Source organism: Lepidochelys kempii, chromosome 4, assembly GCF_965140265.1.
Source record: "Lepidochelys kempii isolate rLepKem1 chromosome 4, rLepKem1.hap2, whole genome shotgun sequence".
NCBI lineage: Eukaryota > Metazoa > Chordata > Testudines > Cheloniidae > Lepidochelys > Lepidochelys kempii.
Genome location: NC_133259.1, coordinates 139,468,768 through 139,489,004, shown reverse-complemented (window position 1 = coordinate 139,489,004; position 20,237 = coordinate 139,468,768). Strand labels below are relative to the sequence as shown.

The following is a 20,237-nucleotide window of genomic DNA, read 5'->3' as shown; positions in this document are numbered from 1 at the left end:
TTGGCTGCAGAAGAGTATAATCGTTTATTTTGATTTCCATCACATAGCATACTTCTCTTAAACACCGGATAAAGGCCGCACGCTTGCCTCACTAGTGCCACAGATCCAGCCATAGTGCTTGCCTCTTGCACCTGGGGGGGGGTTTACATGTGATATGTAAAAATAAAAATTTGGGTTTACAAAAAAATACATATATTTATCGAAAGGAGCCTTTGTCACTGGTCACCATTGCTTTGTCCCCAGCCACACAGCCTGCCAGTAATCTACAGATCAACTGGTATCAACCACGGCAACTCCCCCTTCTTCTGCCCTGACGGGATCTGTCTGTGGTCGCTTCGGCTGAGCAGGGCCAGGAAAAAGGTTCCTGACCTTTAACTCCTGGGTAGGGACTAGCTGGCCAGCAGAATATTCATTAGCCAACTAAGGCAGCTCCCGGGTGCCAAATGAGCCAGCAAAGCTAGTCAGCTGGGGCCGGTGGTGTGGCGAAGTGGGAATTTTTGTAATATTTTTAGAAAGCCGCAGCGTGCCTCAGTTTCCCCTGTATGCTGCATTGTTACCTGTGGGGGGAACAGGTCTGCTTGCTCTTTGCAGAGGTTATGGATGTGGATGGCTCCTAGTTGTCTGGGGCCTTAGGGCCCATATCAGTGGAGCATCTGAGAAGACAATGGCAACCAAGGACCATGTAGGGCCCATCCCTCGGCAGGAAGCCACACAGTGTTTGCCCAACTGGGGAACAAAGGATGGGAGGAGTGCAGGGGGGTAGTTGAATGTTGGCTGCTGCAGGAGATGGGGCCCCCCTGAGCTGGGACAACGCGAGGTCAGAGGGTCAGGGCTCCAGGCTCTGAGCTGACTAGGATGGAGTGGGCTACAACTTTCTTTTCCTTATGCTAACCCAGGATGTCTTCTCCAGTCACCTAATAAACCCCACTGCATCCCCATGCTCTGTGAGTGTCCCTGCGTCGCTCCCTAGGATCGTACAAGTCTCCCTGGGGGCCTGTCTCAGTGGGACTCGCAGAGTGGAGCTCACGGGGTGAAGGAGGGGTCCTGGAGGTCCAGCCTACGGAGGCGGTGAAGCATGGCTCACCCTGGAGGAAGAATGAGATCCTTAGGGGGTCTGGCACAGAAGGATTCCTCCTGGAGGCTGTTCCAAAGCTGGGGCCAGAGCTCCAATCCTGCGGCTCTGTGCCCGGTGGCAAGCTCCAGCGGGGTACAGAACTGCAGTGCAGGAGCAGCGAGGCGAGCGCAGGTGAGCTGGATGTACTCCTGGACTGAGCGTGACCCCACAGAATGCCAGGGCAGAGCGCTCCCACTGGGTTCAGTCCCTGGAGGAGCGAGTGCCGCTTGCTGCATTGCATGCAGAGGTCACTGGGAGAACATCCGCCGGGGAGCTCTCTGAACTTCATGCCAGTAAACCGTCCAGGCACTGATGCCGACATCATGGAGACGGAGCCACTTTATCACGTCACCTCCTGCTGGCCACCAGGCTGCGTTTGCTGCCAGCTTGGCTTTGTGTTTACTTGGCCAAGACATGCACGTGTGCCTGGGTGCTGGGCTGACATCCTGCTGAAGATCCTGCTAAGGAGCACTCTTGAGAGGCCTTTGAGACCCGAACTGTGAGTCTGACTGGCTTGAGCCTCGCACTCCAGGGGGAACTTCCCCAAGATAAAACAAGCCAAAACCAAATCCGGTTTCTGAGTAAGAGGAAGAAGGGTTTGCAGCTGGAGGAGGCCTTCTCTTGTAGCGTTCGTCCTACAGGAGCAGAGGGCTTGTGATTCTGTGAACACAGAGGGTCCTTCTCCCTCTTCAAAGAGGCTGCCGGCAACATTGTCCAGTTCAAGTGAAGTAGCTACTGGCTTAGAGCTCATGGAAACTCAGTTAGGAGGTGGATCACTTGATGATTACCTGTTCTGTTCATTCCTTCTGAAGCACTTGGCATTGGAAGGCAGGATACTGGGCTAGATGGACCAGTGGTCTGACCCAGCATGGCTGCTCTTATGTTCTTAGGGTCACTGCTGCCTTGGCGTGTCCCCGTAGGATAGATTTTCTTCATCACCCTGCTGTGGCGGAGGGTAGCCTTGTGACACAGCAACGCCACGTCGGCCCTGAGGTGAATTCAGGACTCCTCTGATGGAGTGTGTCTGGCGCAGGGACCTTGACCGCAACCTCTGGCAGGGTCCCAGCGAGGACCATGGGTTCCCCGTGGCTTGATTAGGTTTGTGAGTCAATGAACCATTGTTCCCTAGCAACGTAAAGCTCCTCCAAGTCCGGTATCGCTGTTGCTGAGGATACAAAGCGACTGCATCTCGTGGTGTGAACCGCGCATGGATGTGAGCACCGAGGCATGTGCTGTCAGGGGAGAGGGGCAGATGGTTGTGGAAGACACGCCCCGCGCCCCCGCAGCCTCTGAGCTGTCCCTTCCTTTGGGGCTCAATTGGACAGGAAATCGATGGCAGCCCTGACTGTCTTGGAGGTCCTGACATCCATAGCTGCCACCTTGAGCTCCGTGTCCCCGAACTGCATGCTGGCCCGGATCTCCCGCCGGCGGCTCTTGAGGCAGCTCGGCTCGTCCAGCTCGTCCAGCTCCAGGCTGATGGTGCCGCACTTCCTCACCCCTGGGTCGGTGATGTAGATCACGTCATCCGAGGCGCAGCAGTAGATGTTGATGATGATCTTCCGCTGCCCTACCCTGGCCGGGCAGTAGCTTCTCTGCACCACCTCGCCCAGAGCCACCGACTGGTCCACAGAGACAAACTTCTCAAAGATGTCTGTGCACCAGTTCTTCCCCTCCTTCACCAGCAGCTTCTCCTTGGGGTGCTTCCCGTCCACAAATTTGTTGAGTACCCCCACGCCGTAGGTCAGGGGCGAGCGCCTGACCCTGACGATGGTGGGGTCGAGGCCGAAGAGCACCGCCCCTTTGAGGATAGTCAGCCCGACGTCCTGGGGGATGATGACGCGACACAGGCTGCCGAAGGCCGATTGGACGGCATGCTGGAGCATCGCTGACTCGGCAAAGCCCCCTACCAGGAAGAGGAACTTGATGCCTTTGACATCTGGCTTCTTCAGGAGGTCATCTGGAAAAGAGGGTTAAACAGTGAACCTGGCCCTGCTCCTGACTGGGTTTGGGTGGGTGGCCGGCTGCCATAACATCTTCATTAACCCCTGGGAAGAGCAGGGGAGTGGCCCGTGAGGGACCATGATAGAGGAGTTGGGGAGGGGGGAGAGTGACTCAAAAGGAGCTGATCCAATAGGATTTAGGTGGGGAAAGTCCCAGTGAATCCATGGAGTGGGGGTGGGGATCATGACCCAAAACAAAGCTATTCGAGCACTGCAGGGGTTGAAGGGAAGGATGGACTGGGCCCTAGTCTAGGACTAGGACTTCAGGGTTCAATTCCCTGGTCTCACTCATAGGCCAGAAGGGACCATGGTGCACTTAGAGTTTGACCTCCCCCGTAACCCCGGCCAGAGACCTGCCCTGAATTAATACCTGTTGGAACCGGAGCACCTCGGGCAGAAAATCACCCTGGCTGGAGTTAAAAATTGCCCCAGTGAAGAATCTCAACCACAACCCTGGGGAAATTGTCCTGCGGGCAAGACCTTGGGTTGGTCAGTGTCTCTCTGTGCCTCAGTTTGTCCTCTGTTCAGGGGGGATAAGAGCTCTGCCCTACAGCCAAATCCATTAGACGGTGAAGCTCTCAGACCCTGATGGAGGTTGGATAAGCAGCGAGGCAAAGACGCAGCAGGGAGGGTGGGCAGCAAATTTAGGTGGGAGTTTGCAATGAGCTGAAATCTGTGAAGCGGAGACTCCTGTGCACGTTAGATCAGGTCCCTGGGAGGCACAAAGGCTAGTGCAATTCTGGGCTGGAGAAGCATAAGAAACAGCCAACCTGGGTCAGACCAAAGGTCCATCTAGCCCAGTGTCCTGTCTGCCGACAGTGGCCAATGCCAGATGTTTCAGGGAATGACTAGTTGGGATTATGGGTTCTAGGGCACATTACTTCACACTTGTCAACCCTGAAACTGGTGACAGGGAGAGGAAAGTCCCTTTCCCACAGTCCTGCAGCAACATTGTCAGATATTGACGCAGGGGGGGCCGGTCAGAGATGAGCAGCTGAAATGCTCAGGGCCTAGGAGGGATCCATCTAGGAGTTAGATCTCTGGAACTGGTGCAGGTAGGGAACAGACCAGGCAACCAGGAGTGGTACCAGGTATATAGCGGGACACAGTCTCTCTAGGTACCCCTATGGCCCCCTCCCCTCCATGCTGCAGTGTCTGAGCATCTCACAAATGTTAGCAAATTTCGCCTCACCCCGGTGAGGTAGGTATATCACCACCCCCTGTTTTATAGATTGGGAAACTGAGGCACAGAGAGCTGAGCAGCCAAAGGTCACCCAGGAAGTCTGTGGCAGAGTTGGGAACTGAGCCCTGGTCAGGCTCTGGAACAGTCTCCAAGTAATCACCCGAGCCAGCGGCGAGCGTCTCAACCCACTGGCCCACGTCGCAGAGAGCGGCTCTGCACCGGGCACGGGATGGACCCAGGGAACTGGAGTCAAGGACCTGCCTAGGTACTTCCCCCCTCCCCTAGCCCTGACCCTCCTCGGGGCTCACCGCCTTCAGTGAGGGGAATAGCCCTGGTCGGAGCCCAGGAGATGACGCTGGCGTGTGGACTCGGGCTGGAGCACAGCTAGCTGGGAAAGGCTGGAACAAGGGAGCCGAGGTTCCCAGCTCTGCCCCTCGCTCAGTAGGGCCTTGGGCAGCCGGGGTGGGAGAGGGGGGGAGCTCCTCTCTCCCCAGGCTGGATCAGGCCCCGCGGTTAGGGAAGTAGCAGCCAGGGTCCCTTCGCTCAGCCCTACCGATGTGCTGGATGATCTGGCTGACGGTTGGCTGGAAGAGGTCGTTCATGGCCTCCGACGACATTCGCAGCATCCCCTGCGAGGACCACTTCACAAAGTTCACACTGGGCCAAAAGAGCAGAGGGGAGTGACTCTCCTGGGCTCCCATAGGCAGGGCCAAGTGGTGCCCGGCCCCCCAGAGGCTGCTGGCCAGGGCTGCCCGCTCTCATGCCTGCTGCAGAGAGCAACGGGGAGGGGGCTGTGTCCTCTTGCCCCCTCTCCCCATTGCACCCATGGGGGCTGTGGGTGTCCTGCCCCTAAAAGCCCAGAATCAGTCCCCCACGTGGCCCACCACCTCAGTGCTACTTGGCCCTGCCTTGGTGCACCTCTGCCTCCACCCTGGCCTCCCCCCGGCACTGGCTCTGATGGGCCAGCCTCCGCACCCTCTGCCTCCTGCCCCTGGGCCATGTCCGACCCCGGGCCATGTCCGACCCCTCACCATCTCCTGCCCTTGTGCCCACAAACAGCCAGGTGGGGGAGGCCAAGAAAGGTGTCCACACCCCTTCCAAATGCCCCACCAGCCTGAGTAACTTCCTAGTTGCTGAGCCCCCAGGCCGGGCCCAGGGGCATGGCCCTCTGTCATTAGCGGGAAGGGCATGACCCCATCAGCAGGTACCAGTAGTAGGCTGTTGTCTTCCATGTGAACTAGCCACTAGAGGGGGATGTGACACAAGATCTCATCCGAAGCTCCTGGCCCCCCTCCCGGCACAACTGGGGGGCCGTTCCAAGCACACCTCAGCCCCGCCCAGCCCCCTGCCTCACCTGCTCCGCTTGAGCGCCGTCTCCACGTTCTGGCCCCGGTGCCGGCGGTAGAAGTCGATGAAGGAGAAGGGCAGCGAGACGTTGAGGGGGTTGGAGCGGAAGGGCGCTGCGGCCCTCTTGCGGGCCTCGAAGGCGATGGTCAGGTCCACCCAGGCTGCCGGGCGCTTGGCCTTGAAGGTGGCGATGAAATCCTCCCCGAAGATCTGGCCCAGCAGCCTCTCGAAGGCCAGGTCCACCCCCACCGCCCCATAGGGGCCGCCTGCAATGCACAGCCACTGCGGAGTTATGGGGTGCGGGCAGAGCCAGGGCAGGGACAGGCCCCCAGGAGTGATGGACACCCTGCTGGGACGGGGGCAGGGCGGGCCTCCCCAAAGCGGCAGCTGGAGGCTGAGCTTGTCTGGGTGAAGGCATTTTCTGCTTATGGGTCTGAGGTGTTAATAGCACTGGGGGGAGCCAGCTTATAGCAGGGGCAGGGGCTGGCCAAGCTCTGCTAGTTCTGATATACAGCCTGCCCTGGTCCTCCAGCCTGCTCCCAGCTCTGGCCCCCCACAGCTCTGCCGGTGCCCCTCGGTCCTGACTCACAGCCCCCCTGCTATCGCAGTCCTAGGGTACCCCAGCCCCAGCTCTGCTGGAACCCCTCAGAGCCAACCCACAGAGCTGCCCTGCTAGCCCAGCCCGGGGCACCCATTGGAGCCATGTGGCTAAGGAGCCAGAAGTGGTACGTGGGTCCACTCCAGATGCACAGGACCTCTGGTGCCCCCCACATTCACCCAGCTCTTGGGGCTCCACGGGCTTGTGGGTAGGGCTCAGCCCGCATCCTGGGGAAGGCTGAAGGGGGAACTCTCCGCAAGGAGCCGTCCCCCCATGGCGCAGCATCCAGGGCTGGTTTCCATGGGAAGGGGCAGTGGTCAGGGCTCAGTGGAGGGAAATGGCTCCCTGTGCCCAGCTCCCCGCTGAGTCGGGGGCACGTGGGTGGGCAGGAGATTGGGGAGGAAGGAAACCCAGCGGGCCAAAGCGGCTGGTGGGGACCCACTGCAGGAAACCCCTATGCTGCAGGGTAGGCAGCCGCTGTTTGCCTCAGGGTGCCCCCCCCCCCGACCCCAGTCCACTGCGCACAGCCCTTGGGGAGGGGGTCGGTCCCAGCTCCCCTCCCAACAGGCACGGGAGTCAGCTACGCTGCTCATCACAGCTCAGCGAATGTTCCCTTTTCGTCCAACTGCCCCGGCCCTGGCCCCGGGGGGACGCCATACACACCCTGCCCCACAATACGGGGCTGGCTCCGCTGCACACGAAGCCTGGCTCTTTGGGTCGTGGGGTTTCCAAGCCTGCGCTCGAGCGGCTACTCTGTGTTGTACCCCTGGGTTTACAAGTGTGGGGGGGTCCCAGGTCTCCCAGCCGTGATAACGAGGCCACACTGCAGACCAATGGGCTTGGGCCTGTGTCACGGCAGGACTCGGGCCCTGGGCCGCCCCTGCCCTGCAGGGTTCTTGGCCCCTGGGCCTGAGCGCTTGCTAACCCGAGTCGGACTGATTTGGGTGTGGATGGAGCAGGGGCGCGGGCTCACAGCTGAGTGGCAGCCCGCTTAGTCTGCAGTGTAGCTGCCCCCCAGCCTTGGAGACAGCCCACACAGCCCCCTCTTTGCTGGGGCTTTCCCACACTCGTCCGGGCCCCACCCAAGTTTATGGCCACGTGCCCACTGGTCTCAATAGGGCCAGGAAGCCACCCATGCTGATGGCCTCGGCCGATGTGCACAGCCGCGCAGGGCATCACAGCCAGCCGTTCCTGCATGGAGCCCTGTAACCCGCCCCTGGCAGAGAGCGTCTCCCACAGCGACGGCCATCTCCGGGAACCGCCTCTCCCCAGGCTGGACAAGTCGTGGCTACGATATCCCCTCCCCAGGGGAGCGAGCCCACCTCACCTGCGCCCCAGGCCTCCCCTCCAAGAGCCCCTAGGACCTAGAGCCCAGCTGGAGTCCAATAACAACAGCTCAAGCAATGGCTGGTCGCCCCACCGCATTCCCCTTCTGCCCCTGCAGCAGGACAGGGGACCTGCTACCTGGTGAACCTGGCCGACCAATGCTCTGCGTGTCCATCCCTCTGGCAGTCGTATGCTGCCCCCAGCACGGTGGGAGCTGAGCCCCTTCTCCCCAGCCCTCTGCCAATGCCAGTTCATGATCATCTGCCCCCCACGCTCACGGAGACAGGTCAGTATGATCACTCCCCATCACACACAGGGGGAAACTGAGGCACACAGTGGCACCTACCCACTGCAGACAGAAAACAGGGCTGGGGCTAGATCCAGGCACTCCCCAGCTCACAGTCCACATGTGCAGCCTGCTGGACCCTGCCTCTCGGGAGGTGCGGTAGCCAGGGCTTCATTTGCAGTGAAAACAGTGCTGGGGCCCTGCCCTTGCCGCAGCCTTCTCGCTCGAGGCGATGGCAATGAGCTAGACCTGGGACTAGACAGCAGGGAGCAGCCCGGCCTCATGGCCAAGGCTGGAAATAGCCACTAGCCAAAGCGCCAGCAGATGGTGCTCAAACCTAGGTTGCAGAGTAACAGCCGTGTTAGTCTGTATTTGCAAAAAGAAAAGGAGGACTTGTGGCACCTTAGAGACTAACCAATTTATTTGAGCATGAGCTTTCGTGAACTACAGCTCACTTCATCGGATGCAAACCTAGGTTGCATCGTGTCGGGCCGCGGTAGGCCCAATAAACCCTGGTCACCTGGGGCTTGTCTGGCGCTTTCTGGCATCACTCGGTCGCTGCTTTTGCAGGGGCTTGAAAAACCCTCAGAACGCAAAGCTGCTACTGACGACCTCCTTCCCCTCAGCATGATCGGGTGTGTGACACCCTAGGCTTTGCCTGTATTCTGGCGGGAGGAGAGGGGGGGGTCTTTTCTATGCTCCCGGACCCTCCCCTCTCAATAACCTCACTGCACAGAACCCTTCTGCCATGTGACTGGGAAACTTTACCATAGAAACCCAGCGCTGTCTCTCACCCTTCTCTTAAGTGGCTTAACGTGACTCCAGGCCATTGCACTTCCTCAGCATCGCTGCCCATGGTGGGGACCTCTGCAGGCCCCCAGCAATCCTCCAGTCGGAAGTCTATAGCTAGTTTCCCTCTGGACACCAGATGGTGCCACAACCCCTCACTTCACTGAGCCGCTGGGCCTGGGAGCGGGACTGGAGCTGCATGCTGGGGGGCACTGGGGAACTGTCCCTGGGAGAAGCTGTCTCCCTAGCTGAACCGGTAGCTCCTGACAGCAGGACGCAGGGTTTTAGGCCTTGTCTACACTACACAGTTTTACTCTGACATCATAACACCCACCCCCGTCATCCCCCCCCCGAGCAGTGTAGGGCTTATGTCACTGGAGTTAGGGCAACGCCATGTCTGTGTAGACACCGTTTTCCTTACATCAGCTGTTGGCTCTCATTCTTGTCTATTTCATGGCTCCTCTGGAGCCCTGAACTTGACAAGAAAGCCAGCTCCCACTCTGGAGCTGGGTCTCTACTCCAAGCCGGGTTGCCGCCCGGGCTCCCCACAGGGAGCCCTGCTGCCTCCTGGGGTCCAGGGGTCCAGCTCCCTGCTCCCCCCTGGGAGCATGGCAGCCGACCGGACTCCTGGTGCGGATCTCCCACAGGAGGCGAGAAGCCCCAGGTGGCTCCCTCTGCTCCTGGCTGGGAGTGCAGAGGTGAGAAGCCCTGGGCAGCTGCCCCACTGCTCCTGGCTGGGAGTGGGGAGGAGAGAAGACCAGGGGAGCAGGGGCAGAGGGGCTCCCGGGGGGATCTGCATGGAGCAGCGAGCCCTGGCTCTCAGCGCCCCACACGGCCCCTCGTCAGTCGGTGGACGTGCTCCTGGTGAGGACGTGCACCACCAGAAGGAGGGTAATCTGGACATCAGCCACCACGGTAGTTAATGCGGTATGCGGTGGCTGTAAGTCGACCTAACATGGTCGACTTATCTTTGCCGTGTAGACATAGACTCATTCTGGACAATCGCCTTTCCTTCTGCGGCTCGGGAACGCTCCCGTCAGTGGGGACGCCCAGCGGGCAGGACACAGCCACGGGAACAATCCTGCACTGGCTACTAGGGGGCGGGAGTGGGATGGCTCCTTGGACGTGTCACACTACCTCAGTCCAAGGCTGCGCCCGAGCCCCCCCCCAGCTACGGCCACTGCTGCTCCAGCTCGTCCCTGCTAATCACACCCCATCGGGTCACTGCCCCCCCCCGTCCCCGCCGCCTTTACCCACAACACCGGCCTCCATCACCCACAGCGTCAGAGGGGGCAAGGCCAGAAGGGACCACCGGAGCATCCCGTCTGCCCTGCTATATAGCCCGGGCCACCGACCCCACCCAGCCCCCGCGCACTGACCCAGCAACCGGCGTTACCCCAGGTGTGACAGCCTGCAGGAGCCCACGCACCAAGCGGCACCAGTGGCCGAGGGCCCCGCTATGGCAGCGAACTGATTAGGCAAGAGAGGCCCAGCTGAGCCTGGCAAGTGACTCGCACCCAGCTGCAGCAGAGGAAGGTGACCCCCTCCCCCCGAACCATTGCCCCCTCTGACCTGGGGGGAAATTCCTTCCCAGCCCTACACGTGGTGATCAGTAAGACCCCGAGCACTTGAGTATGAACCAGCCAGCCAAGCAGCTGAGCGAGCAAGATGTTCGGTGCCAACTGGGCACCTTGGCCCAGCCTAGCCCATGTCCCATCTCCTGCCGTGGCCATCCCTGATGTTCCAGAGGAAGGAGATTAAAAAAAAAAAACCCTCCCGGAATATACTTGGTGGTGGGGAGAGAAATCCCTTCCTGACCCCAGCCTGTGGCCAGCTGAAGTGCTGAAGCATGAGTTTTGGGAACATAGAACATCAGCCGGACGTGAGCCCCAGGGCTGCTGAGCCCTGCATGCCACCATCACGAGCAACCCGCGTACAATCACACTCGCCTTTGTCCAGCTCGCTCTTCGAATTAACCCCGTTCTTTGCCTCACAACCCCCAGCGTGTGAGTGTGTGTGTGTGGGGGGGGGGGACTGACCCAGCACCTCGCCCTTCCGATGGTGAGACACCTTCTCAGCCATAGCCTGAATTTGCTCGTGGCCAGTTTATCCCCATTAGCTCTTGTGACCATATTGTCCTTTAGCTTAAAAGCTCTTCACCCTCTCCGGTGTCCCCCACCCCACACCCCCAATGTATTTACAGAGCGCAGTCAGATGCCCACTCGGCCTGTTTGCTAGCCAAGCTCTTCCAGGCACCTCTCCTAAGCTAGGCCCTCCAGGCCTCAGCCATCACCACCTTCCACCCCGCATGGGCCACCCTCCCTGACCCGATCCGTACAGCCATCACCATCCCCTCCTCCGAGCCCTCTCCAGACACACCCGTGCCTCAAGGCCCATGGCACCATGCTGGCCGATGAGAGGCAGCCCCGGGGCACTTTGCTCCACAGGCTTTTCCCTCAGGAGCAGTGACAGATGGATGCTCCAATCCTTCCACCCAATACAGAGGGTCAGCCGCTAGCTGGGGAGGGAGGGGGGGAGCATTTGGGGGTCTGATCCAAAGGCCATGGGAGTCTTTCCACCGGCTCCAACAGGCACTGGATCGGGCCCTTGGCACATGGCTCCCGGGGGTCGCCATCCCACCTGAGGCTTTGTAGAGCTCTTTGAGCGTCCCTTGCGGCTGCTCGATCTGGTGGACGGTCAGATCCACTGTCCCGCCGCCGCAGTCAGCCACGATGTAACGGTCACCTGGAAGAAAATAACAACAACCTCCCCTAGCTCTCATCATCCATGGCTCTCAACACCGGCTGGTCTCATGGCCCCCGCTTTTTGCCGGTGGGGAAACTGAGGCACAGAGTGGGGAAGAGACCCGCCCAAGGTCACCAAGTAGCCCAGCAGGAGAGCCAGGCACAGAACTCAGGTGCCCTGAGTCGCAGACCAGTGAGGCAGGAGAACTGTGGTCGTACAGACACTGAGTCCTGAGACCCTGCCTCCTCCTTTCTGCCATGTGACATGGGGGGGGGGCAGCCCTGATGCAGCCAAGTGCTCGTCCCCCGTCCCTCGCCCACGCCCCTCACTCTCTGCCCCTCCATAGCTGGAAACGCGCGTTGCAAAGCTCGGGCCTGAGGGCCAGAGCAGGGCAGGATGCGGCCGGGAGGAGAACCCAGCGTAACGCAGGGGGTCACTAGAGGCAGGCGCTCTTCGCTGTGTGTCAGGAATGAGTCTATCCCCCCAGCACGATGGTAGGGGGCGCTGTGCTGCCAGAGGAACCCTTCTTTGGGATCAGGCATTAAACTGAGGTCCTGGCCACGTGGGATCTCAAACAGATGCTCTTATCCCTATGGCCAGCTGGGACAATTACTCCCTGTCTCCTTAAACTTCCTCTGGGGTGGGGGGTCAGTTACTGCTTAACCATGGAGACTCCGCATCAGAGATGCCCTAAGACACCTGCGTCCCCCAGTGATGGGGGAGCAGAAAGGGGAAGGAAGGGAGGGTGGAGCTCCTGGCCAGAAGCGGGAAGAGCCTTGTTCAGCTAAGTCACATGTCGTTCTCTTCCCTCCTTATTGGATGACTGAAAGCAAAGACCGGCCTTTCCGCCAAAGGATGGAGCTGGCCCGAAATTTCTCACAAAGCCGTTTTCCCCAATGGAATGGCCTTTTCCACCAGCATGGCAACATTTCCAAAAATGCCAATTTCAGCTTCACCTTTTGGGTGGTTCATTGAAAACCAACCCAATCCAAACCGTTTGCTACAGAAACCTAACCAATTTTGGCCAAAATGCGGGGGGGGGGGGGGGGGGGGGGGGAGGGAGGATCACTTTTGTAAAGTGTAAAGGGTTTGGTGGGTCTCCAGCTAAAAACTAGTTCGCAAACAGAATAACAACCTCCTAGTGCTGCACTCTCAGCTCAAGTCTGCGCTGCGACCCCGGTTCAATCCCTCTTGGTGAGCTGGGGCCTGGAGGTCGTGACACTGAAAGGTGGGACGTCTGGGGGAGGCACAGATCTTTTCACCAGCATCTAGTGGGCTTCTGAGGAGCAAACAGCCTGAGCAGACACTCGGTGCTTTTCTATTTGCAGTGAAGCGGCGTTGGCTCCTTGACTGGCTGACAGGCTCTAACCCTGGAGCCTGGGGTCTTTCACATCCTTTGCACCAGAGGTGTTTAACGCTGCACGAGGGGAGTCGGGCTGCGGCCCGGCCGGCTGGCTGAGTCAATAATCCTTTGGCGTTTCATTAAGCAGGGTGGGCCACCGCCGCTGGGCCGAGAGGGGAGCCCGGGGAACCGCTGCCTGGAGCGGCGAGCTCGCCATTCTCAGGAGTGCAGGAGGGAGGGAAAGTCTATGAGACCTGAGACACAGGACACCCTGGGTTGGGTGGTGGCTTTGCCGGGTGGTACAAGAGGCGTTTGAGAGGGTCTGGGAATGTTGCAGCTGGCTCGGGCTCCCCTGTTGGTCCCAGAAGGAAGGGCGTGGCCCACCCACAGCTCTGCCCCTCGTCGTGGCTCAATACACCCCGGTGGGCCCAATTCTGGGCCAGTGAAGCAAATGGGAGCTTTGCCACGGATGTCAAATCAGGCCCTTGAAACCCAGTTTGAGGCACCACAGCACCACTTGTTCAAGGATCTCAAAGCATTTTTACCAAGGTGGCTCATTACCAGGAACCCCGTTTTACAGGAGGGGAAATTGAGGCATTGAGCAGGGCGGGCACTTGCATAGGACCAGCAGGGCTCTATCATTCATGCTGTTCAAGCACAGCCTCACATCAGAGAGCTGCCAGGCATGCCAGGGGAGCCCACCCACTACTACACCCCTCCAGCTTATTCTTCCTGGCACTGGTGCACCATGGTCCCATCCCCTTTGGGGCACCTTGCACCCCAGATTGCCACCATACCCATCTACACCTGAGAGGTGCCAACTGCAGGAGGGGGCTTCTCAGATCCTCCCCTCACAAGCAGGGGAGCACAATCTGCCCCCCAGTAAGTGTCAGAGCCGGACGAGAACCCTGGCATCCTGGAGCCTGGCTTGACCTCCCTTTCCAGCCCTGCAGAGTCCAAGCCACTGACTGACCCCAGCCGATGAGCCAGCTGAGGTTAGTGGGAAGATTAGATTCCCACTGATATCCATAGGCTCTGGATCAGGCCCTTAAACCCTAAGCTTTTGGGAGCAGGGCATGTCTCTGCGGTTTATGCAGCACCTAGCACAATGGGTGGGGCCCTACCAACTTCATGAGCATGAAAAATGCCTCATGGGCCATGAAATCTGGCTTCCCCCCTTACTTCTGCGCTGCCTTCGGAGCGGGGCTCCCGGCCAGCAGCCGCCACTCCCCTGCCACCCAGCTCTGAAGGCAGCGTCGCCGCCAGCAGCCGTGCGAGGTAAGGGTGGCAATACCGTGACCCCCCCACCCCCCTCCACAACCGCCTTGCAGCCCCTCCTCCCTGGAGGCCGGGACCCCCACGGGGACAACACCGGGACATTTGGGATTTAAATATCTGAAACCATGAAATATAAGATTTTAAAAATCCTCTGACTGTGAAATTTACCAAAATGGGCCGTGAATTTGGTAGGACCCTAACAAGGGGGCCTTGATCAGAGCCTGTAGGGGCCACTGTCGGCCCTGCTAATTACTGCTCAGAGCCACCCTGTGACCCGGAGCAAAGCGCCTGCCCCGGGTGGTCTAAGCAACTGCCAGAGTTGCTTTGCTCCCTCCAGGTTGAGCCGTTTGCTGCATTAGAGCCTGATCCTGGGGACCTTGCCCAGCCAATGGGCCCAATTCTCCCTGACAGTAGTGAGACTCCAATGCAGCTGATGGGGCAGGTCACAGGGGGACAGGACTCATGCCTACAGGACTTTCCCGCCGGCTGCACGAGGCTCCGAGCTCGTCAGTTACGTCCACCGGGCTGCTGCTTGTAGCTTATGCTGCAGAGCCCCAGACGGGATGGACACCTCTGGAGACAGCTCCGTCCAAGCCAGGGGCTTCCCCCCATGCTCCCTCCGTGGGCCGCTTCTCAGCCTGACCCTGCGGCCCTTCCCTGCGCACAGGCCAGGCGGGGCTGGACTGGTGTTTGCAGGGAGGGTGGAAGGGGCCGTGGAAGCACAGAGCACTTTTCCCACCATCCAGTGACTGCTCCCCCCTGGCCCTCCATGGTCAATCCTCACTGAATCCAGCACTCCCTCCTGAGCGATGTCAGCGTTCTGCGAGCCAGCCAGATGCACAGTAAGGAGCGATTTCCTGCCAGCAGGGAGCTGACCTCAGCCCTTCCTTCCGAATTCCTCCGGAGCAAGGGAAATCGCTACGCCCCTGAACAGCAGCTTGTCCACTCCAGGGTGCAGCCCCTGCAATCTGCCAGGCAGGAAGGCTGTTGAAGAGAGCAGGCTTCGGGGAGGATCTGGTCCATTCCTGTTGGTAACTGGCACCAAGGGGTCACCTGGGGCCGTGTCCTCATTCCTTGGGCCTGCCTGGGTGCTCAGGGTGGGGTGGGGCGCTGACTCAGTGGTAGGTCTCGCAGCGATGTAGCGGACAGCAGGTGTCGAGTGCAATGCCTGGGAGCCCCCCATGCTACCGGTGGCAGCTGCCGCAGGTTAAAACCTTCCAACACAGAACATGACGGCCCCGGTCCCGCTCTCACTGAAGCCAACCACACAGCTGCCACCAATTGCCCCGGGAAGCTGGGGACAGCCCAGCGCGAGCTGAATGCTGAATATGCCCCCCCCCACACCGCTTTCCTAGGGGCACGGAAGGGAAAGAAGCATGCAGACGGGGCACTGGAATGCGAGTCTGGACACTGGGTTCTGACCCCAGCTCTGCTGCGGACCCACTGTGGGATCAAGGGCAAATCTATCCAAGGTCTTTATACGGCACCCAGTACGGTAATAGCTGAACACCTCACAGCCTTTGATGGATTTAGCTCCCGACCCCCATGGGAGGCAAGGCAGGGCTGTTATCCGCACTGTACAGATGGGGAAACTGAGGCCAAGAGCAGTGAAATGATTCACAGAGGACACACACTGAGTCATCTGCAGTGCTAGTCTGATTACCGGCCGCGTGTTCTGACCACTAGACCACACTCCCGTCCCGACTCTCGAAAGTCCACTGAAGGTGCCAGGCTTCTCACAGAACAGGCCTAATATGGGCTTGGTGGGCACCGCTCAAGCAGGGAGCTTCACAATGGAGCCAACAGGCAGCGCTGCCGGTAAGAGCCTTTCAGAAGCCCGTGAGTCGCAAGGCCACATGTCCAGGGACTTCCCCGCCCTGAGAGAGACGAGGAGCCTGGTGGCTACATCAGAGCATAGGATATTAGCAGGTGTGGGTTCCCAGCTCTGCCTCTCTCTGTGACCCTGGGCAAGCTGCCACCCTGCATTGTGCCTCGGTTTCCCCAGTTGCAATCTGGGGTTTGGAAAGTGCGCTGCAGAAGAGCAGAGCGGTGCAATTGCAAGCATGACACCTGGTGGGGTCTCAGATCTTCCTGCGGTTTCCTGTATGCCTGGAGCAAAGGAGGCTCCCAACTCCTTGGAAAGCGCAGGGGACAATTTCCTGCTGCAAGTGCTGGAGGAGCCAACTAGGGGGGCGCTTTTCTTGACCTGCTGCTCACAAACCGGGTAGAATTAGTGGGGGAAGCAAAAGTGGATGGGAATCTGGGAGGCAGTAACCATGAGTTGGTTGAGTTCAGGATCCTGACTCAGGGAAGAAAGGTAAGCAGCAGGATACGGACCCTGGACTTCAGGAAAGCAGACTTCGACTCCCTCTGGGAACGGATGGGTAGGATCCCCTGGGGGACTAACATGAAGGGGAAAGGAGTCCAGGACAGCTGGCTGTATTTCAAGGAATCCCTGTTGAGGTTACAGGGACAAACCATCCCGATGTGTCGAAAGAATAGTAAATATGGCAGGCGACCAGCTTGGCTTAACGGTGAAATCCTAGCGGATCTAAAACATAAAAAAGAAGCTTACAAGAAGTGGAAGGTTGGACATATGACCAGGGAAGAGTATAACAATATTGCTCGGGCATGTAGGAATGATATCAGGAGGGCCAAATCGCACCTGGAGCTGCAGCTAGCCAGAGATGTCAAGAGTAACAAGAAGGGTTTCTTCAGGTATGTTGGCAACAAGAAGAAAGCCAAGGAAAGTGTGGGCCCCTTACTGAATGAGGGAGGCAACCTAGTGACAGAGGATGTGGAAAAAGCTAATGTACTCAATGCTTTTTTTGCCTCTGTTTTCACTAACAAGGTCAGCTCCCAGACTGCTGCGCTGGGCATCACAAAATGGGGAAGAGATGGCCAGCCCTCTGTGGAGATAGAGGTGGTTAGGGACTATTTAGAAAAGCTGGACGTGCACAAGTCCATGGGGCCGGACGAGTTGCATCCGAGAGTGCTGAAGGAATTGGCGGCTGTGATTGCAGAGCCATTGGCCATTATCTTTGAAAACTCGTGGCGAACGGGGGAAGTCCCGGATGACTGGAAAAAGGCTAATGTAGTGCCCATCTTTAAAAAAGGGAAGAAGGAGGATCCTGGGAACTACAGGCCAGTCAGCCTCACCTCAGTCCCCAGAAAAATCATGGAGCAGGTCCTCAAAGAATCAATCCTGAAGCACTTACATGAGAGGAAAGTGATCAGGAACAGTCAGCATGGATTCACCAAGGGAAGGTCATGCCTGACTAATCTAATTGCCTTCTATGATGAGATTACTGGTTCTGTGGATGAAGGGAAAGCAGTGGATGTATTGTTTCTTGACTTTAGCAAAGCTTTTGACACGGTCTCCCACAGTATTCTTGTCAGCAAGTTAAAGAAGTATGGGCTGGATGAATGCACTATAAGGTGGGTAGAAAGTTGGCTAGATTGTCGGGCTCAACGGGTAGTGATCAATGGCTCCATATCTAGTTGGCAGCCAGTATCAAGTGGAGTACCCCAAGGGTCGGTCCTGGGGCCGGTTTTGTTCAATATCTTCATAAATGATCTGGAGGATGGTGTGGATTGCACCCTCAGCAAATTTGCAGATGATACTAAACTGGGAGGAGTGGTAGATACGCTGGAGGGCAGGGATAGGATACAGAGGGACCTAGACAAATTGGAGGATTGGGCCAAAAGAAATCTGATGAGGTTCAATAAGGATAAGTGCAGGGTCCTGCACTTAGGACGGAAGAACCCAATGCACAGCTACAGACTAGGGACCGAATGGCTAGGCAGCAGTTCTGCAGAAAAGGACCTAGGGGTGACAGTGGACGAGAAGTTGGATATGAGTCAGCAGTGTGCCCTTGTTGCCAAGAAGGCCAATGGCATTTTGGGATGTATAAGTAGGGGCATAGCGAGCAGATCGAGGGACGTGATCGTCCCCCTCTATTCGACATTGGTGAGGCCTCATCTGGAGTACTGTGTCCAGTTTTGGGCCCCACACTACAAGAAGGATGTGGATAAATTGGAGAGAGTCCAGCGAAGGGCAACAAAAATGATTAGGGGTCTGGAACACATGACTTATGAGGAGAGGCTGAGGGAGCTGGGATTGTTTAGCCTGCAGAAGAGAAGAATGAGGGGGGATTTGATAGCTGCTTTCAACTACCTGAGAGGTGGTTCCAGAGAGGATGGTTCTAGACTATTCTCAGTGGTGGAAGAGGACAGGACAAGGAGTAATGGTCTCAGGTTGCAGTGGGCGAGGTTTAGGTTGGATATTAGGAAAAACTTTTTCACTAGGAGGGTGGTGAAACACTGGAATGCGTTACCTAGGGAGGTGGTAGAATCTCCTTCCTTAGAAGTTTTTAAGATCAGGCTTGACAAAGCCCTGGCTGGGATGATTTAATTGGGGATTGGTCCTGCTTTGAGCAGGGGGTTGGACTAGATGACCTTCTGGGGTCCCTTCCAACCCTGATATTCTATGATTCTATGACTCTATGATTCCACCCCACAACGGTTTGGGGCCAGAATCCTCTGCTTGGTTTTCAGCCAGTGCCGGGTGCTAGTTGAGAAACGGGGCTACCCTTGGAAGTTCGGTCCATGCTGTCGCTGCCCAGCGGGACAGGAACATGCTGGCTTCCGTTAGGTTCCTGGGCAAGTGCCTCTCTCCTGCTCCAGACTAAAGATCTCGCCCCTTGTCACCCTCTCTCCAGCTGTCCCTGTAAGAGGGTCAGATTCTGGTGGAGCAGCTCAGGCAACAGCGGGGGTCTTCCTGCCCCCTCTCCCCCCAGCCGGCCTGTCCACGGTACGCAGAGCGCCCTGGGCCCTGACCGTTGCTGCCGGGTGGTGTGTGAAGATGGTTCTCTGCCAGCTGCTGCTGAGCATGAGGCATCGCTGGCCTGCCGGCACCCCCAGCAGAGGGAGATGGTGCCTCTCCCAAGTGGCTTGGCTCCTTGCTTCCCCATGCCACTGCCCCTCTGCCCCAAGGACTCCCCCACCCAGGGGGTTCCCTGAGGCTGTGCTCTGGCCAGCCTCCTGCTGGCTGTGCATATGGGGTGGCTGGGAGTTTCAGCGAGGCGGCCCCAGGTTCCAGCAGCAGGTGCGTATCATCCCCTGCTCAGAGACCGAGGCGCGGCTGAGCTGGCTGGCTGCGCCCTCGCTCTGCTAAGACACGGGTGACGCTGGGAGGAACGGTTGAGCCCCTGCCAGCACCTGCCCTGTGCTGCCCAGGCTCACTGCCCTGGATCTAGCTGTATCCCAGCTGCTGGGGAAAGTCCAGCTAGCCCGGCGACGAGGGCGTCCCATCGGCTCTGCTTGGCACGGGGGTCCCAGCGTCTGCCCGTTCCTTTGGGAGGCAGGGACCTGGCTGGCAGGTGCTGAGCGCATCAGTCCTAATGACTCTCATGGCAGCTGATGGGCTCGCAGCAGAAAATCAAGCCATTTAGTTAGGCCCCTAAATCTGGATTCAGGGGGCGTTCGCATCTGCAGTGTTTGCTGTATCAACGCTTCTCGCCGCCCTGCTCCCGCTTCCGCAGCCGTCGGGCGGGAGCTCATGCGCCTTCCGCTGCCGAGCGCGCCACGGTCCCTGGCTGAGGAGTGTTAGGAATCGTTAATTACTGAGCACGGTTGAGCCACTAGGGATGAAGGCGCTGCGGCTCGGGTCGCTTCGTGTGGCTGCCAGCAGCTCCGGTCCATCTCATCTTCTGGGCTAGCTGTTCCCAGTGGGTAGAACACAGGCCTAGGAAAGGGCTCTCGCCCTGAGCCCATGGGGTGACCCTGGGCCAGTCACGTCCCTACTCCGTGCCTCAGTTTCCCCAGCTGTAAAATGGGGAGAACACCGCCGCCCTCGCAGACGCTAGCTCGTGGCTGCGTAGAAAGAGCTCTGGTGAACTGCAGCATTGGTTTGCAGCAGAGAAGAGACAGGAGTGGGCTAATATCAAGGGGATTCTGTCTTCAGGCTGCCGGCCTGGTGGCTCTCTCTCCTCCAGCCTAGTGTCATCACACAGGGTATCCCCTAAGCCCTGACCTGGGCTCTGTAGTCCAGGAAGGCACTGCTGACTGCATTACAGGCCGTGCCAGGCGACGGTGCAGTGTCCTGGGCCTGGGGGTGAAAGTAACATAAAGGACTTACCCGGACGCTGGAGTCCTAAGCAGGAGGCGTGGCCTCAACCGGAAGAGGCGGGGCCTTTAAAGCCCCGGGCCCTTTAAATCAGATTTAAAG

The 20,237-nt window shown here is 58.6% G+C and overlaps 1 protein-coding gene across 3 annotated transcripts in view; it reads right to left on the bottom strand.

Moving 5' to 3' along the window:
• The window catches only part of HSPA12B (heat shock protein family A (Hsp70) member 12B), a 63,984-nt gene continuing 43,747 nt past the window's right edge, over positions 1 to 20,237 (bottom strand). For all 3 annotated transcript variants that reach the window (XM_073343064.1, XM_073343066.1, XM_073343065.1), the window contains 4 exons: positions 11,284 to 11,388; positions 5,652 to 5,910; positions 4,851 to 4,954; positions 1 to 3,071 (listed from right to left, as the gene is read on the bottom strand). In XM_073343064.1, the coding sequence (XP_073199165.1) occupies positions 2,428 to 3,071; positions 4,851 to 4,954; positions 5,652 to 5,910; positions 11,284 to 11,388 (1,112 nt within the window). In that variant the 3' untranslated portion in view covers positions 1 to 2,427. The remainder of the gene's footprint in view (positions 3,072 to 4,850; positions 4,955 to 5,651; positions 5,911 to 11,283; positions 11,389 to 20,237) is intronic.